General features: G+C 39.3%; 3 protein-coding genes across 4 annotated transcripts; 1 reads left to right on the top strand and 2 right to left on the bottom strand.

Moving 5' to 3' along the window:
* Positions 1-143: 143 nt before the first annotated feature.
* LOC119072779 (calcium/calmodulin-dependent protein kinase type II subunit delta-like) lies at positions 144-4091 on the top strand. The gene is made up of 7 exons (XM_037178067.1): positions 144-368; positions 440-881; positions 941-1026; positions 1093-1299; positions 1670-1793; positions 3550-3662; positions 3727-4091. The coding sequence occupies exons 1-7, from the start codon at positions 228-230 to the stop codon at positions 4021-4023; spliced, it is 1410 nt and encodes a 469-aa protein (XP_037033962.1). The 5' UTR covers positions 144-227; the 3' UTR covers positions 4024-4091.
* Positions 4084-5119, bottom strand: LOC119072780 (tetratricopeptide repeat protein 36 homolog). The gene is made up of 4 exons (XM_037178068.1): positions 4852-5119; positions 4602-4793; positions 4323-4492; positions 4084-4254 (listed from the first exon to the last, which is right to left on the bottom strand). Exons 1-4 carry the CDS (start codon positions 4982-4984, stop codon positions 4183-4185), a joined length of 567 nt encoding a protein of 188 aa, XP_037033963.1. The 5' UTR covers positions 4985-5119; the 3' UTR covers positions 4084-4182.
* A 5506-nt stretch (positions 5120-10625) lies between these two features.
* On the bottom strand, positions 10626-17645 carry LOC119072776 (sarcolemmal membrane-associated protein-like). 2 transcript variants are annotated; one of them, XM_037178066.1, is made up of 8 exons: positions 17286-17645; positions 15635-15844; positions 15414-15569; positions 14995-15347; positions 14769-14931; positions 14240-14710; positions 11849-11942; positions 10626-11782 (listed from the first exon to the last, which is right to left on the bottom strand). In XM_037178066.1, exons 2-8 carry the CDS (start codon positions 15839-15841, stop codon positions 10794-10796), a joined length of 2433 nt encoding a protein of 810 aa, XP_037033961.1. In that variant the 5' UTR covers positions 15842-15844; positions 17286-17645; the 3' UTR covers positions 10626-10793. The 2 variants fall into 2 exon arrangements, with proteins under 2 accessions (XP_037033961.1, XP_037033960.1); XM_037178065.1 differs by having other exon boundaries at positions 17497-17642.
* Positions 17646-19134: the final 1489 nt, after the last annotated feature.

Below are 19134 nucleotides of genomic sequence, written 5' to 3'. Positions count from 1 at the left end.
TGTTTTTTCGTAAGTGGAAATCAAGTCTTAAAGTATGGAACGAAACGGAAAATTGCTTCCTTTGTTGAAGCGTAACCGGTCAGTAAACGGAGAGAACCATTTAATTGCTCACTACCGATCGGAAAATTACCACCCCAAACGCAAATGTAAGCTCAGTAGTCCGTAACATTTACACAAAATTATCGCCCTCAGTTTGACTGAAAAATTATTTTTTTGTTTTGCAAAAAATGTTTAAAAATTACTATGAAACCTATGAAAAATTGGGAGAAGGAGCTTTCGGAACAGTTCGGCGTTGCATTGAAAAAAGGACACGCGAAGAATTCGCCGTAAAAATTATAGAGAAAACTATGGGAAAGGTCGATCTGCAAGTAAGGATTTGTAATTTTATAGTTTTTCTCATTACCGATGAGCTTCCATAACGGGGGATACATTCAAACAGAATGTCCTGTACGAGGCAGAGATATGCCGTAAATTGCAACATCCAAACATAGTGCGATTACTCGAAACGTTTAATGAAAGGGACCAATTGTACTTGGTATTCGATTTAGTTGTTGGCGGTGAATTATTCCATGACGTTACGAATCTGCAATTTTACTCGGAAGTGCTTGCATCACAGTGTATGCAAGAAATTTTGCAAGCCGTCAAATTCTGCCACAAAAATGGGGTTGTGCACCGTGACCTAAAAGCGGAAAACATTTTACTTACCAGCAAAACGAAACCAAGCTCCATCAAGATTGCCGATTTCGGATTAGCTGTGGAGGTACGTGGTGATGAGCGCGGATGGTTCGGCATGGCCGGCACTCCTTTATATATGGCACCGGAAATTCTTGAACGATACCACTATGGAAAGCCTGTTGATATGTGGTCGTGTGGTGTTATATGTAAGGGAACAGATTAGAGCTCTCAATTTCCATAAATACCATTTTCACCCGCATAATAGTGTATCTGTTGCTAATCGGTGATGAACCTTTCGTTGGCAGAACTGAAAATGATTTGAATAAGAAAATCAAGGCTGGTGTCTACCATGTACGGTACATTATGCCATGTTCTAGTGAAACAAGCGTTCACGTTTCTCTTTTATCGGTTCAACAGTACCCAACAAGTAGAAAGGATTCCATTTCGGCGGAAGCAAAAGATTTTGTTAAAAGAATGCTAACATTGAATCCTGATGAACGAATTACAGCTAGTGAAGCGTTAAAACATCCATGGATCCGTCAACCCGAAGTAGTGGCACCAAGGGTACATTTAGCTAAGACTATAGGCCATCTGAAGAAATTCAATGCACGGCGTAAATTCAGGGTAAGTTCAGGTTTTTGACAAAAACAAAATTGGTAGCCAACTGCAATGAGAGGAATATTTCTCGGAGTTGGATTATAGCTATCGATATAGATGTTAATGAATCCTACGGAGGGATTCTTTTGAAACCTACCGAAATCGGGCGCATTTTCCATTGGGATTTCTAATGCCTGGATTCTAGACTCTAGAAAGGTATAGACACACTGGTAAATTCGTCCAAATTCGGTAGGCTGTTTTCCAAAGGAATCCCTCACTAGGTTTACATTTGTTGAACGGGTTTGTAGCTGATCTTGATGCATTAAGATCATGTCGCACTTAAATTTCTTGTTTCCGCAAGTATTTGATGTGGGACACATTTCTCTTTAATTTTCAGGGACTTGCTCTCGCAGCCGTAGCAGCTCAGAAATTTTTCAAAAAGGGTTCGGGCAGTAGTTTAAAAAATGTGAATCGATTGCAAGACAACTACGGTCAGCCGGGTACCCCAATGGTTAAGAGAGGTAACTGCAGACATGGAAATGCGATAAATGTGCAATGAACATATTGCGAGGCTTGTTGACTTTCTAGCAAAGGTTTAGGGAATTGACTCAATCGACTTGTAGAGTAGGGCGTATCGAATTTTGAGAATTTTAAGGGTCGCGATAGCCTGTGTGCGGAAAACGTAGATCATTGAAAACTAATTCCAGGCATATGGTTGATGGATCCGAAGGTGCCCGGGAAGAAGTCCCCCCGGACGACTTTAACTTTCAAATGGTCATAACTCGGAAAGTTGAGAGTATTTCTGAAAACAATGTTCTAGCAGGATGTAGAGCGTTAAAAACTCTACAAAACTGCCAAAGAAACCGATGGTCCAAAAGGTGTGTCTGTCGAGGTTTTCTAACATCGAAAGTTCGACATTTTGGTTTTTGACTTTTATTTCCTGAGAGACAAATTATTAACTTTAGCTTTTGGCATGAGGTTGTAGAGGAGGTCGAGTACTACCAGTACACTAGGCATTGTCCCGGTCGGCGATCCATCCGAAACCACTTTTTCAACATTAATGAATGAACTTTTTAAGTGTACCCACGTCGCCCACGAAGCCAGTGCAGACACTGTAACCGGTGTTGCTGCGTCGAGGTAACCTTGGCCAGTAAGTGCACATAATATTCCATAACAGTAGCTTTTTACAAAAGGCCGAACTTCGTGGTATACCGTGTCAATCGAGATCCCAAATATTTTGTAAAAGAGTTCAGCTACTGTTATGGAATATTATGTGCACTTACTGGCCAAGGTTACCTCGACACAGCAACACCGGTTACAGTGTCTGCACTGGCTTCGTGGGCGACGTGGGTACACTTAAAAAGTTCATTCATTAATGTGGATCGCTGACCGGGACAATGCCTAGTGTACTGGTAGTACTCGACCTCCTCTACAACCTCATGCCAAAAGCTAAAGTTAATAATTTGTCTCTCAGGAAATAAAAGTCAAAAACGAAAATGTCGAACTTTCGATGTTAGAAAACCTCGACAGACACACCTTTTGGACCATCGGTTTCTTTGGCAGTTTTGTAGAGTTTTTAACGCTCTACATCCTGCTAGAACATTGTTTTCAGAAATACTCTCAACTTTCCGAGTTATGACCATTTGAAAGTTAAAGTCGTCCGGGGGGACTTCTTCCCGGGCACCTTCGGATCCATCAACCATATGCCTGGAATTAGTTTTCAATGATCTACGTTTTCCGCACACAGGCTATCGCGACCCTTAAAATTCTAAAAATTCGATACGCCCTATTGTAGAGGATTGTTGATCTATAATGACAAGATTTGCAGCATGGATTGCAATGGCTTTTCGATGCACATGTATCTTTAGGGAGCGTGTAAGCTACTTGCACAATGGAAAGCCCATGACATCGACTACAAATGCGATTGAGTTAATTTTGAAAGACCTGTAATTTGACCTGCTTCGAGCCTTTTTTTCACAACCTGCGAGTACTTCATAATCCCAAACAAACGTAATTGCATTTCGCATCTTTGAAATGTAAATTCATTTCCTACTTTTCACAATTCTTAACTTGAATTGACTGTAACCAATCAGTGCCTGTACACAAACCCTGCATGAACGTGGGAACTTCCAATGATGCAATGTTACCAAATCGTTAGATGTGCCCACTTCTTGCTCCCTAGTTCACTGTCGAGCATCCATCTGCTCCTTTTGCATGAAAAGGAACAGATGAGATAACAGCGCTGGGTCAATTCAAAATTCTCAATTTCAATCAAAGATCAAGACTCCGAGGCAGTGCGGAAGAAAGAGATCATCAAGTTAACCGAACAGCTAATCAATGCATGCGAAGCTCGTGATTCGGCGACCGTTGAAAAACTTTGTGATACGAATGTAACTCCACAAATCGACTGTTGTTCGCCTGTAACAGTTAATAGTCCAAATCTTCTTCGCACAGGTAACAGCATTCGGTTCCGGCAAAGTTCTGTTGGGAATCGATTTGGAACATTTCTTTACCGAAAATATTCCGGTCGAAGGCTACACCGAATGGAACACACAAATATCAAAGCCTTGGGTGTATTTGTTGAGCAGTAAAACTGCGTACATTGCCTACGTTCGATCGACCGAATATTTGACATATTCAGGTCGGGTGTACCTTCAAGAAACCGACGAAACGCTCGTTTGGCGCAAGCGAGATGGGAAATGGAAAGCTGTTCACTTTCATAGTGGCCTTACCTTTCTGTTTGAAGATTGAACGACAGGGACGCATTTGTTCGGACATTTTTCCACTAATTTTCTAAGAGACGAGCGATCATATGTGTAACGGAAAATTCCCAATGAAAATTTTTATTTGTTTCAACTTTTTACAAGAGAGCGTTGTGCATCTTGCTCTGGTCACGTGACTCGCCAGGGCTCATTTTAATTTGTCAAAAGCTTCACGCAACATTTGATTGCAAAGCGCCGCATACGGATTTATCTCGATCAACTGGAATGAATTGTTTATGAAGGGAGATCCGTACAGCCTCATCCTTAATACAAAGTTGAGTTTCCTACCTGTGACTTCGCAAATTTACTGCCTAATTTAGCGGCCTCGGTAAAATCCAGTTTTGCTTCATCGAGTTTCTCTTGCTTGCGGTAAAGCAAACCTCGTTGACACAGAGCCTGGCATTTCGTTCTACCAGGAGAAGTCAATTCTAACGCTGTGTTTAAGTCGGCTAGTGCTCCTGAGAAACGGAACCGAATTAGAGAGCTTCTCCGACTTCCGTAGAATGGCAGATTTCATCTTAAAACGCACTTCGAGAATCTGACACAATTCCCTGTCAGCTCCCTTACCTGTATCATCGTTAAGAAGACGCATCGTTTGTGCTCGATTGTTGTAAAGTGAAGCTCTTGCCGGGGTCACGTCTATTGCCTTTCCAAATAGATTCAGTGCATCGTCGTAACGGTTTTCCTGAGCAGCAATTATCGCTCTTGCTTCCAAATCCATTGATTCGATAACAGTTTCATTCAATTCTTCGATCGGATCTGGAAGTAAATGGTTTTACTTCGTCGAAATAGGTCTCACAGGCCGCACAAACATTACCCTTCAGCTCAACCGGAAGTTCTTCGTCATATGAGAATGAAACATCTGAGCCAATTTGTGTTGGCGTAAAAATTGCCTCCAAGACCATTTTGTCACGATCGCTCAAATGCTCGGCTAATGAGACTGGGGCCATTTTTAGTTCGATTTACTTTTACTAACAAATGTTAGGATGTTTCTACACTGAAAATGCGATATTCACTGCGACTTAGATGAACCTATCGTCTGCACTGTTCATAGCAGTGATTTCTAAAGCAACAAAAAGTTATTTCTTACGGAAAGCTTGGGACTTGTGCGCATATTATGATAAAGAAAATAGTTTTGTTAGAGGTAGGTAGACTATGCCGACTATCCGTTGATACCTTAACGGTTGCCTTAGCGATGCAAGAATTACTGGTTCGAAGATTAAAAAGTTGTTTACAAAAATTGAACAAATAAATCTTGCATCACAGTTTTCGCAATTAACTTTCGTATGCAGCAGAGATATCATCACAGAGATTGAAACAAAATCTTTTACTTCAATTGTCGTTATAAATTTTGCTGTATATAAGGTCTCGATGGTCAGTCATCATTACTTACTTTGGTCGTCACTGTCGGTAACAGATGAAATAAAGGCATCATCTACACCGGAGACAGATTTTGAATCTCTCAATTGGTAAGAAAGAGTTGTGATAGCGACCACATACGAGGTTTTTCAGTTAAGGTCGATTAAGACAAAATTTTTATTCAAATAAACTTGTTCTAAACAAACCAGTTTGCATTTGTTTCGAATCATTTAATTAATTTTTTTTTAACTAAAAACAGAAAAACAAATTTATATCAAATCGCACCTAGTTACATACCTGCCGTCTGCGTTGCGTTCGAAAGTTTAATGCAAAATTGAAAGAATAAAAAATGAGACAGAGATGTTTGAGATGGAGGATCTTCTGCGGACGATTTTATTTTAACGAGTGTGACTATGAACTCACTTGTCTAAAAGGGAAATGTCCAAACAATCTAGGTTCCGAATGAACAGAAGAATAGACTGTACTGCATAGCTCTAATATGAATACGTTAGAAAGAGTTACGTTTGAGTTCGAAAAACGTATACTCACGGTTTCGAATCCTTTGTCTTTTGGGCATAGGTTTTTCGATTTTTTGAGAGTTTTATTTTTACCCGGGATTCACTAACAAAAAAGAGTCGAAAATCTTACCTGCCACAGGTAACTTTGTCTCCAGGTAATCCACAATAGCTGCAACAGCTGTAGCTCCCCATACAAAAAGTACAGCTGTGACAGTCAATGTGGATTACCTGGAGACAAAGTTACCTGTGACAGGTAAGATTTTCAAATCTTTTTTGTCAGTGTTGAATATATCAGTGGATGGAAAGTGAAAAGAAAATCAATTTAAGCAAGGGAATGCAGTTTTTTTTTGCAGTAGAACAAAGAGGTTCTTTCCTCCCCCGAAGTTCAACTTGACTGAAATTGAATGGTACTGAAATATCTGCAGGTACTTCTTGACCGTAAACTTGTTTTCAATGGCCACGGTAAGTTCGTGACTGAACGAGCGCAAAAGTACATAAAGATCATTTGCTTGCTGATTAACAGGAAATACCAGATCAACGTCAAAACTAACTTCTCATATTCAAGAGTAACATTCGAACATTATGAGTGTCTGGGGCAACTGTTCGGCTTCCCCTCATCTTAAAAAAGATCCAAGCCACACAAAAGAAGTCTTTGTCGATTATCATCAGCCTGTCCTTCCATTGCACTTCTACCGTGAAGATCCAAAAGAAAGTTAAAATAATGTCTGATTGCATCCGCACTGCACTCAGTCTGCTTCTAAAAAAACCGTTGATCTCTGTCCTCTCATAGGAACTCGTGGCGACTCAAATTGCTGATTGCAAGTCCTAGTATTACCGTTAAGAAACGCCAAATCGGCAATGTGTGAAGAAACGCCCAAAAACACCAAGAAAAATTGCACTCCGGTGTTTCTTCACACTTTGGCAATTTTTCTTGGCGTTTCTTCACATTCACTTCACAAACACGGCATATGGAATGCAACATCAACGGAAAGACATGCCCTGAAAGTAATTGACCTTAGCTATCCAACGAAACCACTCTCATTCAGATCTCGTAAAATGTTTGCCCGTAAAAGGAGTCCAAAACACACCCATTTATCGACCTTTGACGATTTGCTACTAGCAACCAAGGATGGATGGAGACATTCAAGGCATGTTTTGAATTCCTCAGGCGAAGACCTTTCAGTTTCAGACGCATTATACATCCATCCCAGACGAAATGGGTCCGATTTCGGTATGTGGTTTTTCAAAAGAATCATTTATCACTCGGTGATATGAACAACACCTTTCGCTCGTTGATTAATCTGATTGATAGTCTCTTTTATCAATGATCTAGTACGAATAATTTCTGTAAAAAAAAAAGCTCAGAGGCAGAGAAATGATAAGTTGGTACGCCTGTGGCGAGATAGAAGCAGCATGTCGAAAAAATTGGCACCTAGAGCTCTCTTGAGAGAACTCGTATGAAATTCTCTCCCATACCGTACACCATTTTTAACCCTAGATTCCTTCTGTCTCGCCACAGGCATACCAACTTATCAGTTCTCTGCCAAGAGGAAGCCCAACAAATAACGGTCCCAAAGCACATTCATAATTTTGTTAATTATACGGAGGACGAGGTGTTAGAGGTACTGAGCGTATTACTATTGGGATATTATATTCGACCGATAAATTAATTCAAAACTACTGATAAAAAGTAATAAATGACCGATAAATATGGTACCGAGAGAAAATAATAAATGATCGATAGGAAATCCACAAGTACCGATAAAAATATTTAAAACTACAGATAATTTTTTACCGATAAAAAGTACTAAAATACCAATAAGTTGGGAACTTTATCGATCGTTAATCACTTTTTATCGGTAATCTATTATTTTTTATCGATCATTCATTATATTCTATCGGTAGTTCAATATATTCTATCGGTAATTTATTATTTTTTATCGGTAGTCTATTATATTCCATCGGTAATTTATTATTTTTCATCGGTACTTCCGTTTTTTCTAACTCAATAAAATATATTCGAGCCAGAAAATAATGTACTTTTACGGCTTTGGATTATTATAGCCAAGAAGAAATATAAAAAAAAAACAGAAAAATCACGATCCCACAATAATAGAGAATTATCCCCATCTATAATTTTGAAATAACATTGAGATTGGAAGTAAGCAAGTCATGTTTGACTCTTCTTATAATAGACAAAATTTTAATTATTAGAGTTCGGCCCTAAACAACCATTTACCCTACGGAGATCATTATAAGTAGGGTACATGTTTGCGCTGAAATGCATCAACTGATTTATAAATAACTCGAATCAGTGAACATATTGCAGTGACAAAAGTTAGGATTTTGAACCTAAACAGCGATAGATCCTACAGTGGTGATCTACTTAAACTGATACGCATCTACTGATACATAAATAACACAGATCGCACAATATTTACTGGACTTATCTCAGTGACAAAATTTTCATTTTTTGGAGTTTTGGACCAAAACCTTTTTTTCTCTCATTTTTCAGGGATAGATGCTACAGGGGTGAATATCAATAGGGTTCGTATTTGTGCCAAAGCGCGTCTGATGACGTATAAATCACCAAGATCGGACGACATATAGTCGACTTATCGCAGTGACAAAAATTCCATGTTCACAGGCTTGGACCAAAGCTTTTTTTCTCTCATTTCTCAGGGATAGATGCTACAGGGAATGAATATCAATAGGGTTCGTTTTTGTGCCAACGCGCCTCTACTGATACATAAATCAAGAAGATCGGACGATATAGGTGTGTAGACCAAAAATAGAGGTGTTATCGAAGAAGCATCGGCGAGGAAAACCATTTCACGGCGTGAAAAAGTATAAATTACGTTTTTTTCATCATGATGATTCCTTACACGTACAATGAAACCAATTCATTCGCTTGTTTCTTGCGGTCAAATTCATGAAAATTCCTAGAAATTCATCAAAATTCCGTAAAATTCCCAAAAATTTCTCAGAATTCTTAAAATTCCTGAAAATTCTTGAAAATTCTTTAAAACATTACCAAAAATAGGCTTTGGACGACATTTACTCGACTTATCTCAGTGACAAACTTTTCATGAAATTTTTGATTTTCCATTTATACCCACCACATCAGGTCTCCACGAATTATCAGATTTTATCCGATTGGTTACCGATTATCGCCCATTCTGACGTAAGACTCTTGACTTTTAGTTAAGGGATTTTTCCCGATTTCCCTCAAATTTATACAAATTTATCTGATTTTCCTCGAGTCTTCCCAATTTTCCTCATTTTCTGCAAATTTCCACGAATTTCCCTGATTTCACACAAATTTCCACGAATTTTCCAGAATTTCCATACCTACCAACTTATGACTTATAACTTTGACGTATACCTATGATTTCGTACGGGGTCGACTTATAACTTACGACTTATGACCATCTGACTTATAACTTATAAAATCAGATTTATGAGTGAGATAAGTCACTTGCGCAATCCTTCTAGCAATATATAAAGGGCCGTTGAAAATTATAGACTGGGAGCCTCACCATCACCACACTATTACCACATTCGTATCATTCCTCTATTATTGTGGGATCGTGACCTTTCTGTTTTTTTTTTGTTAATATTTCTTCTTGGCTGTAAGAGCCGTAAGAGTATATTATTGTCTGGCTCAAATATTTTTTATTGAGATGGTTTTATTTCGAGCCGAATATTTCGAGGAATATTTCCCATAAACAAAAAAAAAATCCCGGCGAGACAAAACGGTATTTGGTCATTAAGAATAATAAACTACCGGTAGAAAAAACGGAAATACCGATAAAAAATAATAAATTACCGATGGAATATAATAGACTACCGATAACAAATAGTAAATTACCGATAGAAAATATTGAACTACCGATAGAATATAATGAATGATCGATAGAAAATAATAGATTACCGATAAAGAGTGATTAACGATCGATAAAGATCCCAACTTATCGGTATTTTAGTACTTTTTATCGGTAAAAAATTATCGGTAGTTTTGAATATTTTTATCGGTACTTGTGGATTTCCTATCGATCATTTATTATTTTCTCTCGGTACCATATTTATCGGTCATTTATTACTTTTTATCGGTAGTTTTGAATTAATTTATCGGTCGTTTATTAGTATCCATTACTGTTAATGCGCGCCTCGCTTGCTATTGTTTCATGTTTCGTCTTAATTTGCTTTCCAAGATGACATTGATACAGAGTTGAAATAGAAAAAACTTTGTTTTTTTTTGCAAAATGTAAATTTAATAATTTTTCATGTGGGTTGTATGTCAGCGCGCTGTTATTTTATATATTATAAATAAATAAATGAAAAAAAAAAGTTGCTAATTTTCGTTAGAATAATGAATTCATTTTAATGAGAGATTGAACTACAAACATTTTTCGTTTTCGTTCTTTTTTTTTCTTGAATGATGGACAATTAGTAAGCGAGAATTTAGTATGTTCCTAACATGAATACATTCACTACACAAAATTAAAATCGAAACGAAAATCTAATCCGGAAATGAAGACTCATGAACTCTTATGGTCCCCCGAAAGAAAAATGCTAAATTCCCGTAATTTGTAACCGGACGAATGAGTGGTTCATCTGAGTTGTGTTCTGCATTCAATCTTAAACTATATTTCCATGCGACAATTGAACTAAAAATTTTTGTAGAGTTTTGCACATCATTGTTCTCTCCTCCGTTTGTTTCTGTTTTGTTTCCAAGTATAAGTTTTCCGTAACAACACTAATAAATAACAAAGAAAATGGTTCCGCTCAATTTCTGCTTTCCGTTTTTCATCCATAAACCAGATCTTCCAGACACACGCGGTGTGCGTTTCATTTCTCTCATCCTTTTTTCTCGTTTAGTTTACAAATATGGCAAAATTAACCAGCAAATAATAGCGACAGCAATCGGTGCAATGATTGCCATCCGATTCGAAATGATTGCGTGACCGTTCGACAATTTCAATTGCATGTCGTTCATCTGATTTTTCAGCTGCAAATTCGATGTGGTCAATTCGGCACAGCGCTCCTTAAATGCGATCAGCTGCTCCTCCCGTTCAATGTTCGGATCGCATAGCATTTTCATATCATCAGCCACGCTGTCCGATTGTACGTCTAAATTTCTATCAGGTAGTGAATGATCGAGTTGAGATTTATCTGAATCGATATGTGTCGGTTGGTCGGCCGTGCCAGATGCATCGGAAACGGAAGAATCGTGTGTTGGCGTTGCGATCACCACCGGCGGTGACGTTTGTGTAACGGCATCGGTTGCGTATTTGCGTATGGTCAGATTTTCCACCGATGCATGGTGGAGCGTTTCGCATGAGTCGTTAAATGCATTCAGTAAAATCAGTTCGTCCGTATCGGTTTGGACAGTAACTTTCTGTGTGCCCGGTTGGCCATTAAATGCATTGAGTTTTGCCTCTAATTCGGCGATAATACGGCGAGACTTTTGCAATTCAGACACCAGCTGAATGTTTTCACGAGATTCATCAGTGTCAGTTTTGGTGCATTTGTCGTTCTCTTCGGCTTCCTCTTCATCATCCTCCTCCTCATCGTCTTCGTCGTCGTCCACCTCCGACTTAATTTCGTCCGCGCAGATCTTATCCTTGGCATCGGCGTCGGATTTCATTGAGACCACTTGCGAACACAATTCCTCGCAAATTTCCTTCAGTTGATTGACGGTGGTCTTTAGCAGCGATTTGACATTGAGTTCATTGTTACTTTCCTCGTTGTTGCTGCTGTGGTTCGACAGTACGGCGTCCGAACTTTGTTGATTATTTTGATTTCCATCACTGACCAGTGGTGCTTCGTTTTCCAAATGATTGTTCGACTCAGTGGTGCTGTCGCTTCCTGTTACGGACAAATTACCAATTACCAACATGGAACGAGAATATTTGGCGGCCAAATTGAACTCACCATTGATCTGAATTTCGAATGAGGCAATTTGTTTTTCTAAAGCTAATAATTTCTCGTGCGTCTCCGATAAACTGGGATGCTCATTATCGTCTTCCTGCAATCATGGAATGAGAAAGAATTGACAATCAACAGTCACAAAGTAGTTGTCGTGTCGCTAGATTCCCTTATTATTCACTGTTCCTCCGCAATTAGCGAGAGTGGCAAAATTCACTGCGACAAATGATACGAGTTAGGTTAAGCTGAAAACACATGAGCCTCCTTTGCCCTGCATCTCATATGATTTCGACCACACATGAATTAGTGTCAGACTAACTGAATAATTTGTATGAAAATTGCAGGCTCACTGTAACCTGACCTGACTGGTTGACATGAAATGATTTCGGGCCAATTTGATTGTAATTCGTCCTTGTAATTCCTTCCCTTGGAGGTGCAGAATTCTTCAGAACCAACTCTCAAGGACTCAGATCCCTCTAGAAGACATAACCATACAGAAATCGCAAGTCTTAAGAGTGATATCGCCAAATCTCCAGGTGATTGGGAAACAAGCGGTCTCCGATCTTAATGAGTGATAGCTCGTTGGATTCGTCTTTCAATTCTAGGAAACACGCGTGTCTTTCACTTTTTCTCAAAAAAGTTTGTTTTCTGTGAAAAGCGTTCAAAAGTGAGGACATGCCAGAGGGTATCGAAAACAGTTTTTCGACAATAACTCAAGAAAAAATGATTTTAAATTGTTGTAATGTTGTACGAATGTCGGGCCTTGGAAAGACCTACAGGTAGAGTATACGCACCGCTTGGTGCGAGTAGATCCACGAGAGTTACGACTAAAAATGTAGTGAATGTTCGGAGAGTCCGCCTTCTCTGCTGCTTCGATGTTCCACGAAACTGAGTATGGGGTGTTGTAGCTGGCCTCACCCACTATCGTTGCACATATAAATGAACCCAGTACTTTTGGGCTGCAAGCCTACAGAAGTCTTGGAAAAAAAGTTGGTGCCAAAATGCACATTTTTTCCTTCTTTCCGGGGGCTCTACAGCTGGAACCGCATCTGGAACGGTACTATGGCAGTCATTTTTTATCATCAAATATTCTTTTCTATGAGGCCAGCTACAACACCCCATACTCAGTTTCGTGGAACATCGAAGCTGCAGAGAATGCGGACTCTCCGAACATTCACTACATTTTTAGTCGTGACTCTCGTGGATCTACTCGCACCAAACGGTGCGTATACTCTACCTGTAGGTCTTTCCAAGGCATTCGTACAACATTACAACAATTTAAAATAATTTTTTCTTGAGTTATTGTCGAAAAACTGTGTACCCTCTGACATGTCTTCACTTTTGAACGCTTTTCACAGAAAACAATTTTTTTTACAAAAAGTGAAAGATACGTGTTTCCTAGAATTGAAAGACGAATCCAACGAGCTATCACTCATTAAAATCGGAGACCGCTTGTTCCCCAATCACCTGAAGATTTGGCGATATCACTCTTAAAGATCAAGAGCACTCGACGAGTCGTGACTTTACCGTTCCTTAAAAGGTATATGCGACTCGGTCCTCGGGTGCATCAATGTTCAAAACCAACATCTCCACCAATGTTGGAAGTTGACTTAGATAAAATTGGCTGACTGTGGGAGGCTCCTCAAACGAGAATCAAAAAACCAGATTCTTTGTTTCCACACATCCATTGTGAGTGCAATTTCCCGGGTTTCGTTAGGAAGTCATTGAAGCGTTTTCCATCTAAAGATGGGAGATCCTCCTACTGGAGCTCATAAAACCCTAAGGTTTGAAACCTGAGGCTGGTGTAAAACGGACAATCATTAAGGATGTGTACACCAGTCTCGCTATCACTTGCTACACTAGGACACAGAGCAAATAGGATCGATTGACAGATCTTTTCTGTAGAGCGGAAATGATTGCTAAGTCTGCAGTGATTCGTGGTTGCCCCTGCTACACGCCTTAACTATAATCTCATGAGTTTTAGAAGCTCTTCGCTCCATGTCTTCGCGACACATCCGGTCGAAAGACCTTCCTGTGTCTGCCTCCTTGGTAGTTTACCTTGCAAATTGATTTATAATTTTAGGAAAAGAACAAGATCTTGCTCATTAAACTGAGTCAGACGTTTTACCCTGGCAGAATAACATTGGGATCAGATCAGACCCGAAAGGTTACATAGTGTTCCAGTAAGCTATAACACAATTGTAGTCCGTAGCCTCAACTGTTCGAAAACTGTGCTTACTGTTCGAACTGGAAAACTCTATTGGAAGGTATGGACACTCTAAGCAACAATGGAAGTCTGAACACCGTTGATGGATTGCAACTAAAGTTTGGTTTATACAAGAGGAGAATCTGCACCCGCTGTGTGCATGTTATCAGTCTCTATTAACGGACACTTACGTTACAAATTGCATCCATAATATTCTTCCCGCTGGCCATTCCCGCCAAATTGGAATTTTCCATCCAGCTCATTATCGTATTGTTGACGTTGTGTCGTTTCGGTGCCAATTTCTTGAGTCGTTCCTGCAGCAGATCCTTTTCGAAGTTCAAATTCACCATCTTCTCCAACGTCTCTTTGTACTGTTGCGTTTGCAATTTGATCTGTTCGTACAAATTCTGAATTTCCAAATCTTTGTGACTTTCGCGCAGATCGGATCGTTGCAACTGATCGGTCAATTCGCAGCGAATCTCTTCGGTGGTGGCCAATTGGGTCATAGCCGTTTGGAGATTTTCCTCATTTTTCAGTAGTTGATCACGCAGATACGAGCATTCGTCTTCGCTGCTGCACAGTGTTCGTTCCATTGTAGCCAGTTTTTGTACGGCGTCGTTTCGTTCCTGGTAAATTTTGCGCAACGCTTCTTTGGCAGAATTCTGGGATCGACGGGGAGATTAGACATCGTGAAAGAGTGCTTTCGTTGGTTGCACTTACCTGATAGACACATTTCTCCTCCAACAGTTTCATCATATCATCACGCAATTTGTCGTCGGTGACGTTTTTCTGTAGGTATAGCAACTTATTCTCGAGGATATCAATGCGACTGAGCAGTCGATCTTCTTCGATCATTGCGTGCCAGGTTGATTTGGAATTCTCTCTGAAAGAATAAGCCGACGAGTACATCGTATGCAACAAACCGCCACTCCGAACCCGAAATTACCTCGTTGTTTCCACAATCTTTTGCAAATTAAACAATTTCGTTTCCAGCACCTGTTCTCGCTGAATAGCCTCTTGTAGATATTGATTTAATCGGCACAGATCCGTCGACGGGATCATCCTTGATGACTCGATTTTGACCCCGTCACTTCGTGCCGTTTTACACTCTTCGCCCTCGGGCACAAACAGTTTCACCAGGCACACGATGCAGCCGTGTGTTTCCTTCTTATTGTTTTCCATAACATCAACACCGAATTGAATAATGTCGTCGGTTCGTATCTCATATGGCTCGGATGATGTGGAATTTGAACTAAGGCGTTGACTGTTGATGAATGTGCCGTTGCTGCTGCCAGTGTCCTGATAGAACGAAAGGGAATCATTTCGATTCTCGATGGTTTTCGAATGAATCGAATTGTGTCTTACCCGCAAGAAGAATTTGCCATCTTTGTACCATAATACGGCATGATTCCGTGACAGCACTTTGCAATCGAAAACTGCATTGTTGTCCGCTATCTTCGTGCGAGTGATGGATCGACCAACTTTTACTTCTTGAGCCGGATCGAATACTATGTTACGCGGCTGAACGAACAAAAAAGCTTCAATTGGACGCCAATCAAGCGACGTAAAATGTTTTGCTTCCCTACCTGAAACGGATGCGAATTCGGTTGGCATAGAAGTAATGCTCGCGGTTTCTGTTTAACGATGGATCCATTTTGTTGGTTATTTTGTGGTTGTTGTTGCACTTCTCCCTCATTGTTCAATGAAATTGTGTCGTTCATTTTTGCTGTTAAATTGGATTGACGTAAGACGGCTGCTTCATGGTCTAGCAAATTTTTCCTGACATAAACCATGTCCTGAAAATTAGCATTTTTCGACAATTATTACGATTGGCGCCTCACATCGGGTTGTTAGTAACGAAAAATGTTTTTGAAAAGCTTCGTTCTGCTAATTAATTAGCTGAGTCAAATGGACAGTCATTTTGAAGGAAAAACATTTCATTAAAACGTTGCGAAGGACTACAGAGCGAGCTGCACTTCACAGTTACATTTCAAATGTCACACATTTTGAAGCACTCCATCAGCGACTGTCAACAATTAGGTTCATGCAAATCAAACGGACTTCGCATGAGTACTTCAGAACTTGTAACATTCGGACTTCCCAATCCTTATACGATCTACGAAGCTAGGGAACGAGAATGGTTACATTTGAAGCGAACTGCCAGTTTTTTGCAGCGTTGAATTACTTCGATTTACATGATTAGGGTCCAAGCAGTCTGTGCATGGGGGCTCAGACTAGATTTTTCAAAACAAAATTTGTTCATCATCTGTCATCTTAATCCATAGAGAGTCTACAAATTTTCACTATCGTATTAGGTGCCGTGGGAGTGCCGTCACTTCCGTCCATTCTTTCTCGGCTTTCCTTGCGTCTTCGACGACTGTTTTGTTTGTTTGAGAGAATTTAAAAAAAATGACAACCCTCCCTGAGCCCGTCATAGCCACGGCACTGACATCTGAAAAAGGTATGATAAGAGGACATGTTCGCTCAAAGATCGGGGAAAAGCCAAAACAAAGTTCTTTGAAAACTGAGATATGACAGAACCATGAAGCTGTCAAATGACATGTCATTGGATGCTAGGGGAGATCGGGAGCCTACAGTGCGAATTTCTTAAGACATCCATAGATTATACCATTCAGATGTGCGTAACTCATAATTCATGCTTCCCCCAAAACAACATTCACATTTTTCAACTCTTTAAATTCACTCAAAAGAAAGTAACACACAACACTGCCATGCAGGCAAAACGGGTGTCAAATTACATAAAACAATGACTGTGTGTGACTGCGAAGATAATAAATTCAATTGAAAGAAGTTGTGTGAAGCAGAAAAGAATTTGTTCATCACAACAGCAAGAACAAAATTCAGTGAATGGATCTCGCGTAAACATTCATTTATCGTTTAATATCCAATTTGATGACCGATGACCCGATGGTGGTATACCCACTATATACACACTCGATGTCGAAATATGGATAAGTGCTTGTTAATCAACCGAAAATTTATAAATCAAAGTCATCGACACTCGCAGATCAATCTAAATTATTAGAAATTTTCCAAAATGGACATTCCAAAAATAGGTTTGATGAGAGAGCTTTGTGATTCTGCAAAACTATAAAATGTAAATTTCTAACATCGTAATCAAAATCAAAACACTGTGCAGAAAGGAGTGGTTAGTGGGGTCGATGTGCATTGGCTAAATGATTTTTCCTCGACGATCGAAATGTAAACATCGCTCACCTAATTTAGATAATCATTGCACAAATATTTTAGTTGCTTGAGACACACATAAAACAAAAAAAAAATGTTTTCTGTACAAAAAAGCAAAGGTAGGTACATCAATAATGTGAAAATTTTTCCGACAAAAGAGTTTTCCCATAAAATGTCATTTAACTTTTTTTACGTTTCGAGTCACTGTTTCATTGATTGATAACAATAATAGTAAAATTACATTGGTTTTATCGCAAATTATTTATCTAATCACTACTGGTACTGATAAATGCACTTCTATTGTAATAATTGCGATAATTTTTCCTGTTAATTAAATGGAACGACCCGAAAAAATTGACGAGCAAAAGGTAGAGAAAAAAATCACAAAAACATTCGAATATCGATGAAGTGCATGGGTGACCAGATGGAATAGTTGAGCGGCCGTTTACACGGAATTTGAATAATTTCTACCGCGAGTTCGTATTGTCAACTCAACACTGAGGTTAAATTCTAGATTCGGAAAGAACAGGTTAAAGTATAGTTTCCACTTAAAAAGAGCACTCCGTTTAGCCTCCATGACAGTTTTAAAATAGAACAAAGGAACTGTTACGTAAACGGAGTAAAAAATTGAAATAAATTTAATTTCCACTCCGTTTGCTTGACAGTTCTTTTGTTCTATTTTACAACTGTCATGTAGACGGAGGCTAAACGGAGTGCTCTTTTTAAGTGGAAACTATACTTAAGAAACCCACGAAGTTGAGTAAAAGAAGAATTTTCTTTTTTGAAAAGTTTAAAGGTTGATTATCAAGCCTTGATATAGAGGTGAGTGGGCTGCCCACGCCCATGGGCATGCCCACGGGACATGGGCATGGGCATTTTTCAATTTGGTGGGCATAGGGCGCAGAATGGGCACTTTTCAAAAATGTGTGAGCCCACAAACTTAAGTCTTAAGTGTAGTCAAGATTTTCCGTACGATGTAATATTCATCAAGAAATTTTAAAACGGCTTTCGCACATAAAATCGTGTTTCCAAATCATCAATTTACTAGAATTTTGCATGGCTGTATACTTTGGGGAGGTCACGCAGACCGCCATTTTATTAGATACGCGGGAACACACCACTTCTGATGAAATCGGCCATTTTATCATCAACTGTGGTGTGTAACCCGCGTATCTGCGTGACCTCCCCAAGTATACAGCCTTGGAATTTTGCACGAACGATGTGCTGTCAACCTCAGTTTCGCCTCAGATTGACAATTTTCAAATTTTTTGCGAAAATTTCCGATGTGGGCCTTGGGCATGGGCTGGGCAGTGGGCATGCTTTTTAAAATTCTTGGGCATTGGCTGCGCCGTGGGCATGTTTTTTTTTAAATTATTGGGCTTTGGGCAGGGCGGGCATAAAAATTAGGTATGCCCACTCACCTCTACCTTGATATAGATTCAGAGAGATGATGATATGGCAATTTGCTTTCTTGGCAAATATTTTCAGTGTTTAGTTTGAATTAGTCAGGCATTCCTGTGCAGAAGAAAGAAAAAAAACATTTTTTGAAGCAAGAAAACCCTCAAAATTCTTCTTATGAGAATGTTTAGGAATGTGTAACATCGTGTAAAAACAAAACATCGCGACAATTTTAAATGGTCAAACTATACCGATTTAATCCACAGAGATCGGTTTTCATATAAATATTGATGAGGTTATGTCTCTATGGATGAACTTTGACAATTCGTATGGCCTTGGAACAGAACTATGAAATGTACCGTACAATTTAGACAGAGTTAAAATTGATCGGAGTCTAGTAGACAGTGAAAGAGAAAACAAATTAAAGAATCATAAAACTTACTGACATATTCCTGACCAAGATCGATTCTTCACCATGAAG

The sequence above is a fragment of the Bradysia coprophila genome (assembly GCF_014529535.1).
Source record: "Bradysia coprophila strain Holo2 chromosome IV unlocalized genomic scaffold, BU_Bcop_v1 contig_84, whole genome shotgun sequence".
Lineage (NCBI taxonomy): Eukaryota > Metazoa > Arthropoda > Insecta > Diptera > Sciaridae > Bradysia > Bradysia coprophila.
This window is presented reverse-complemented; position numbering and strand designations above follow the sequence as displayed.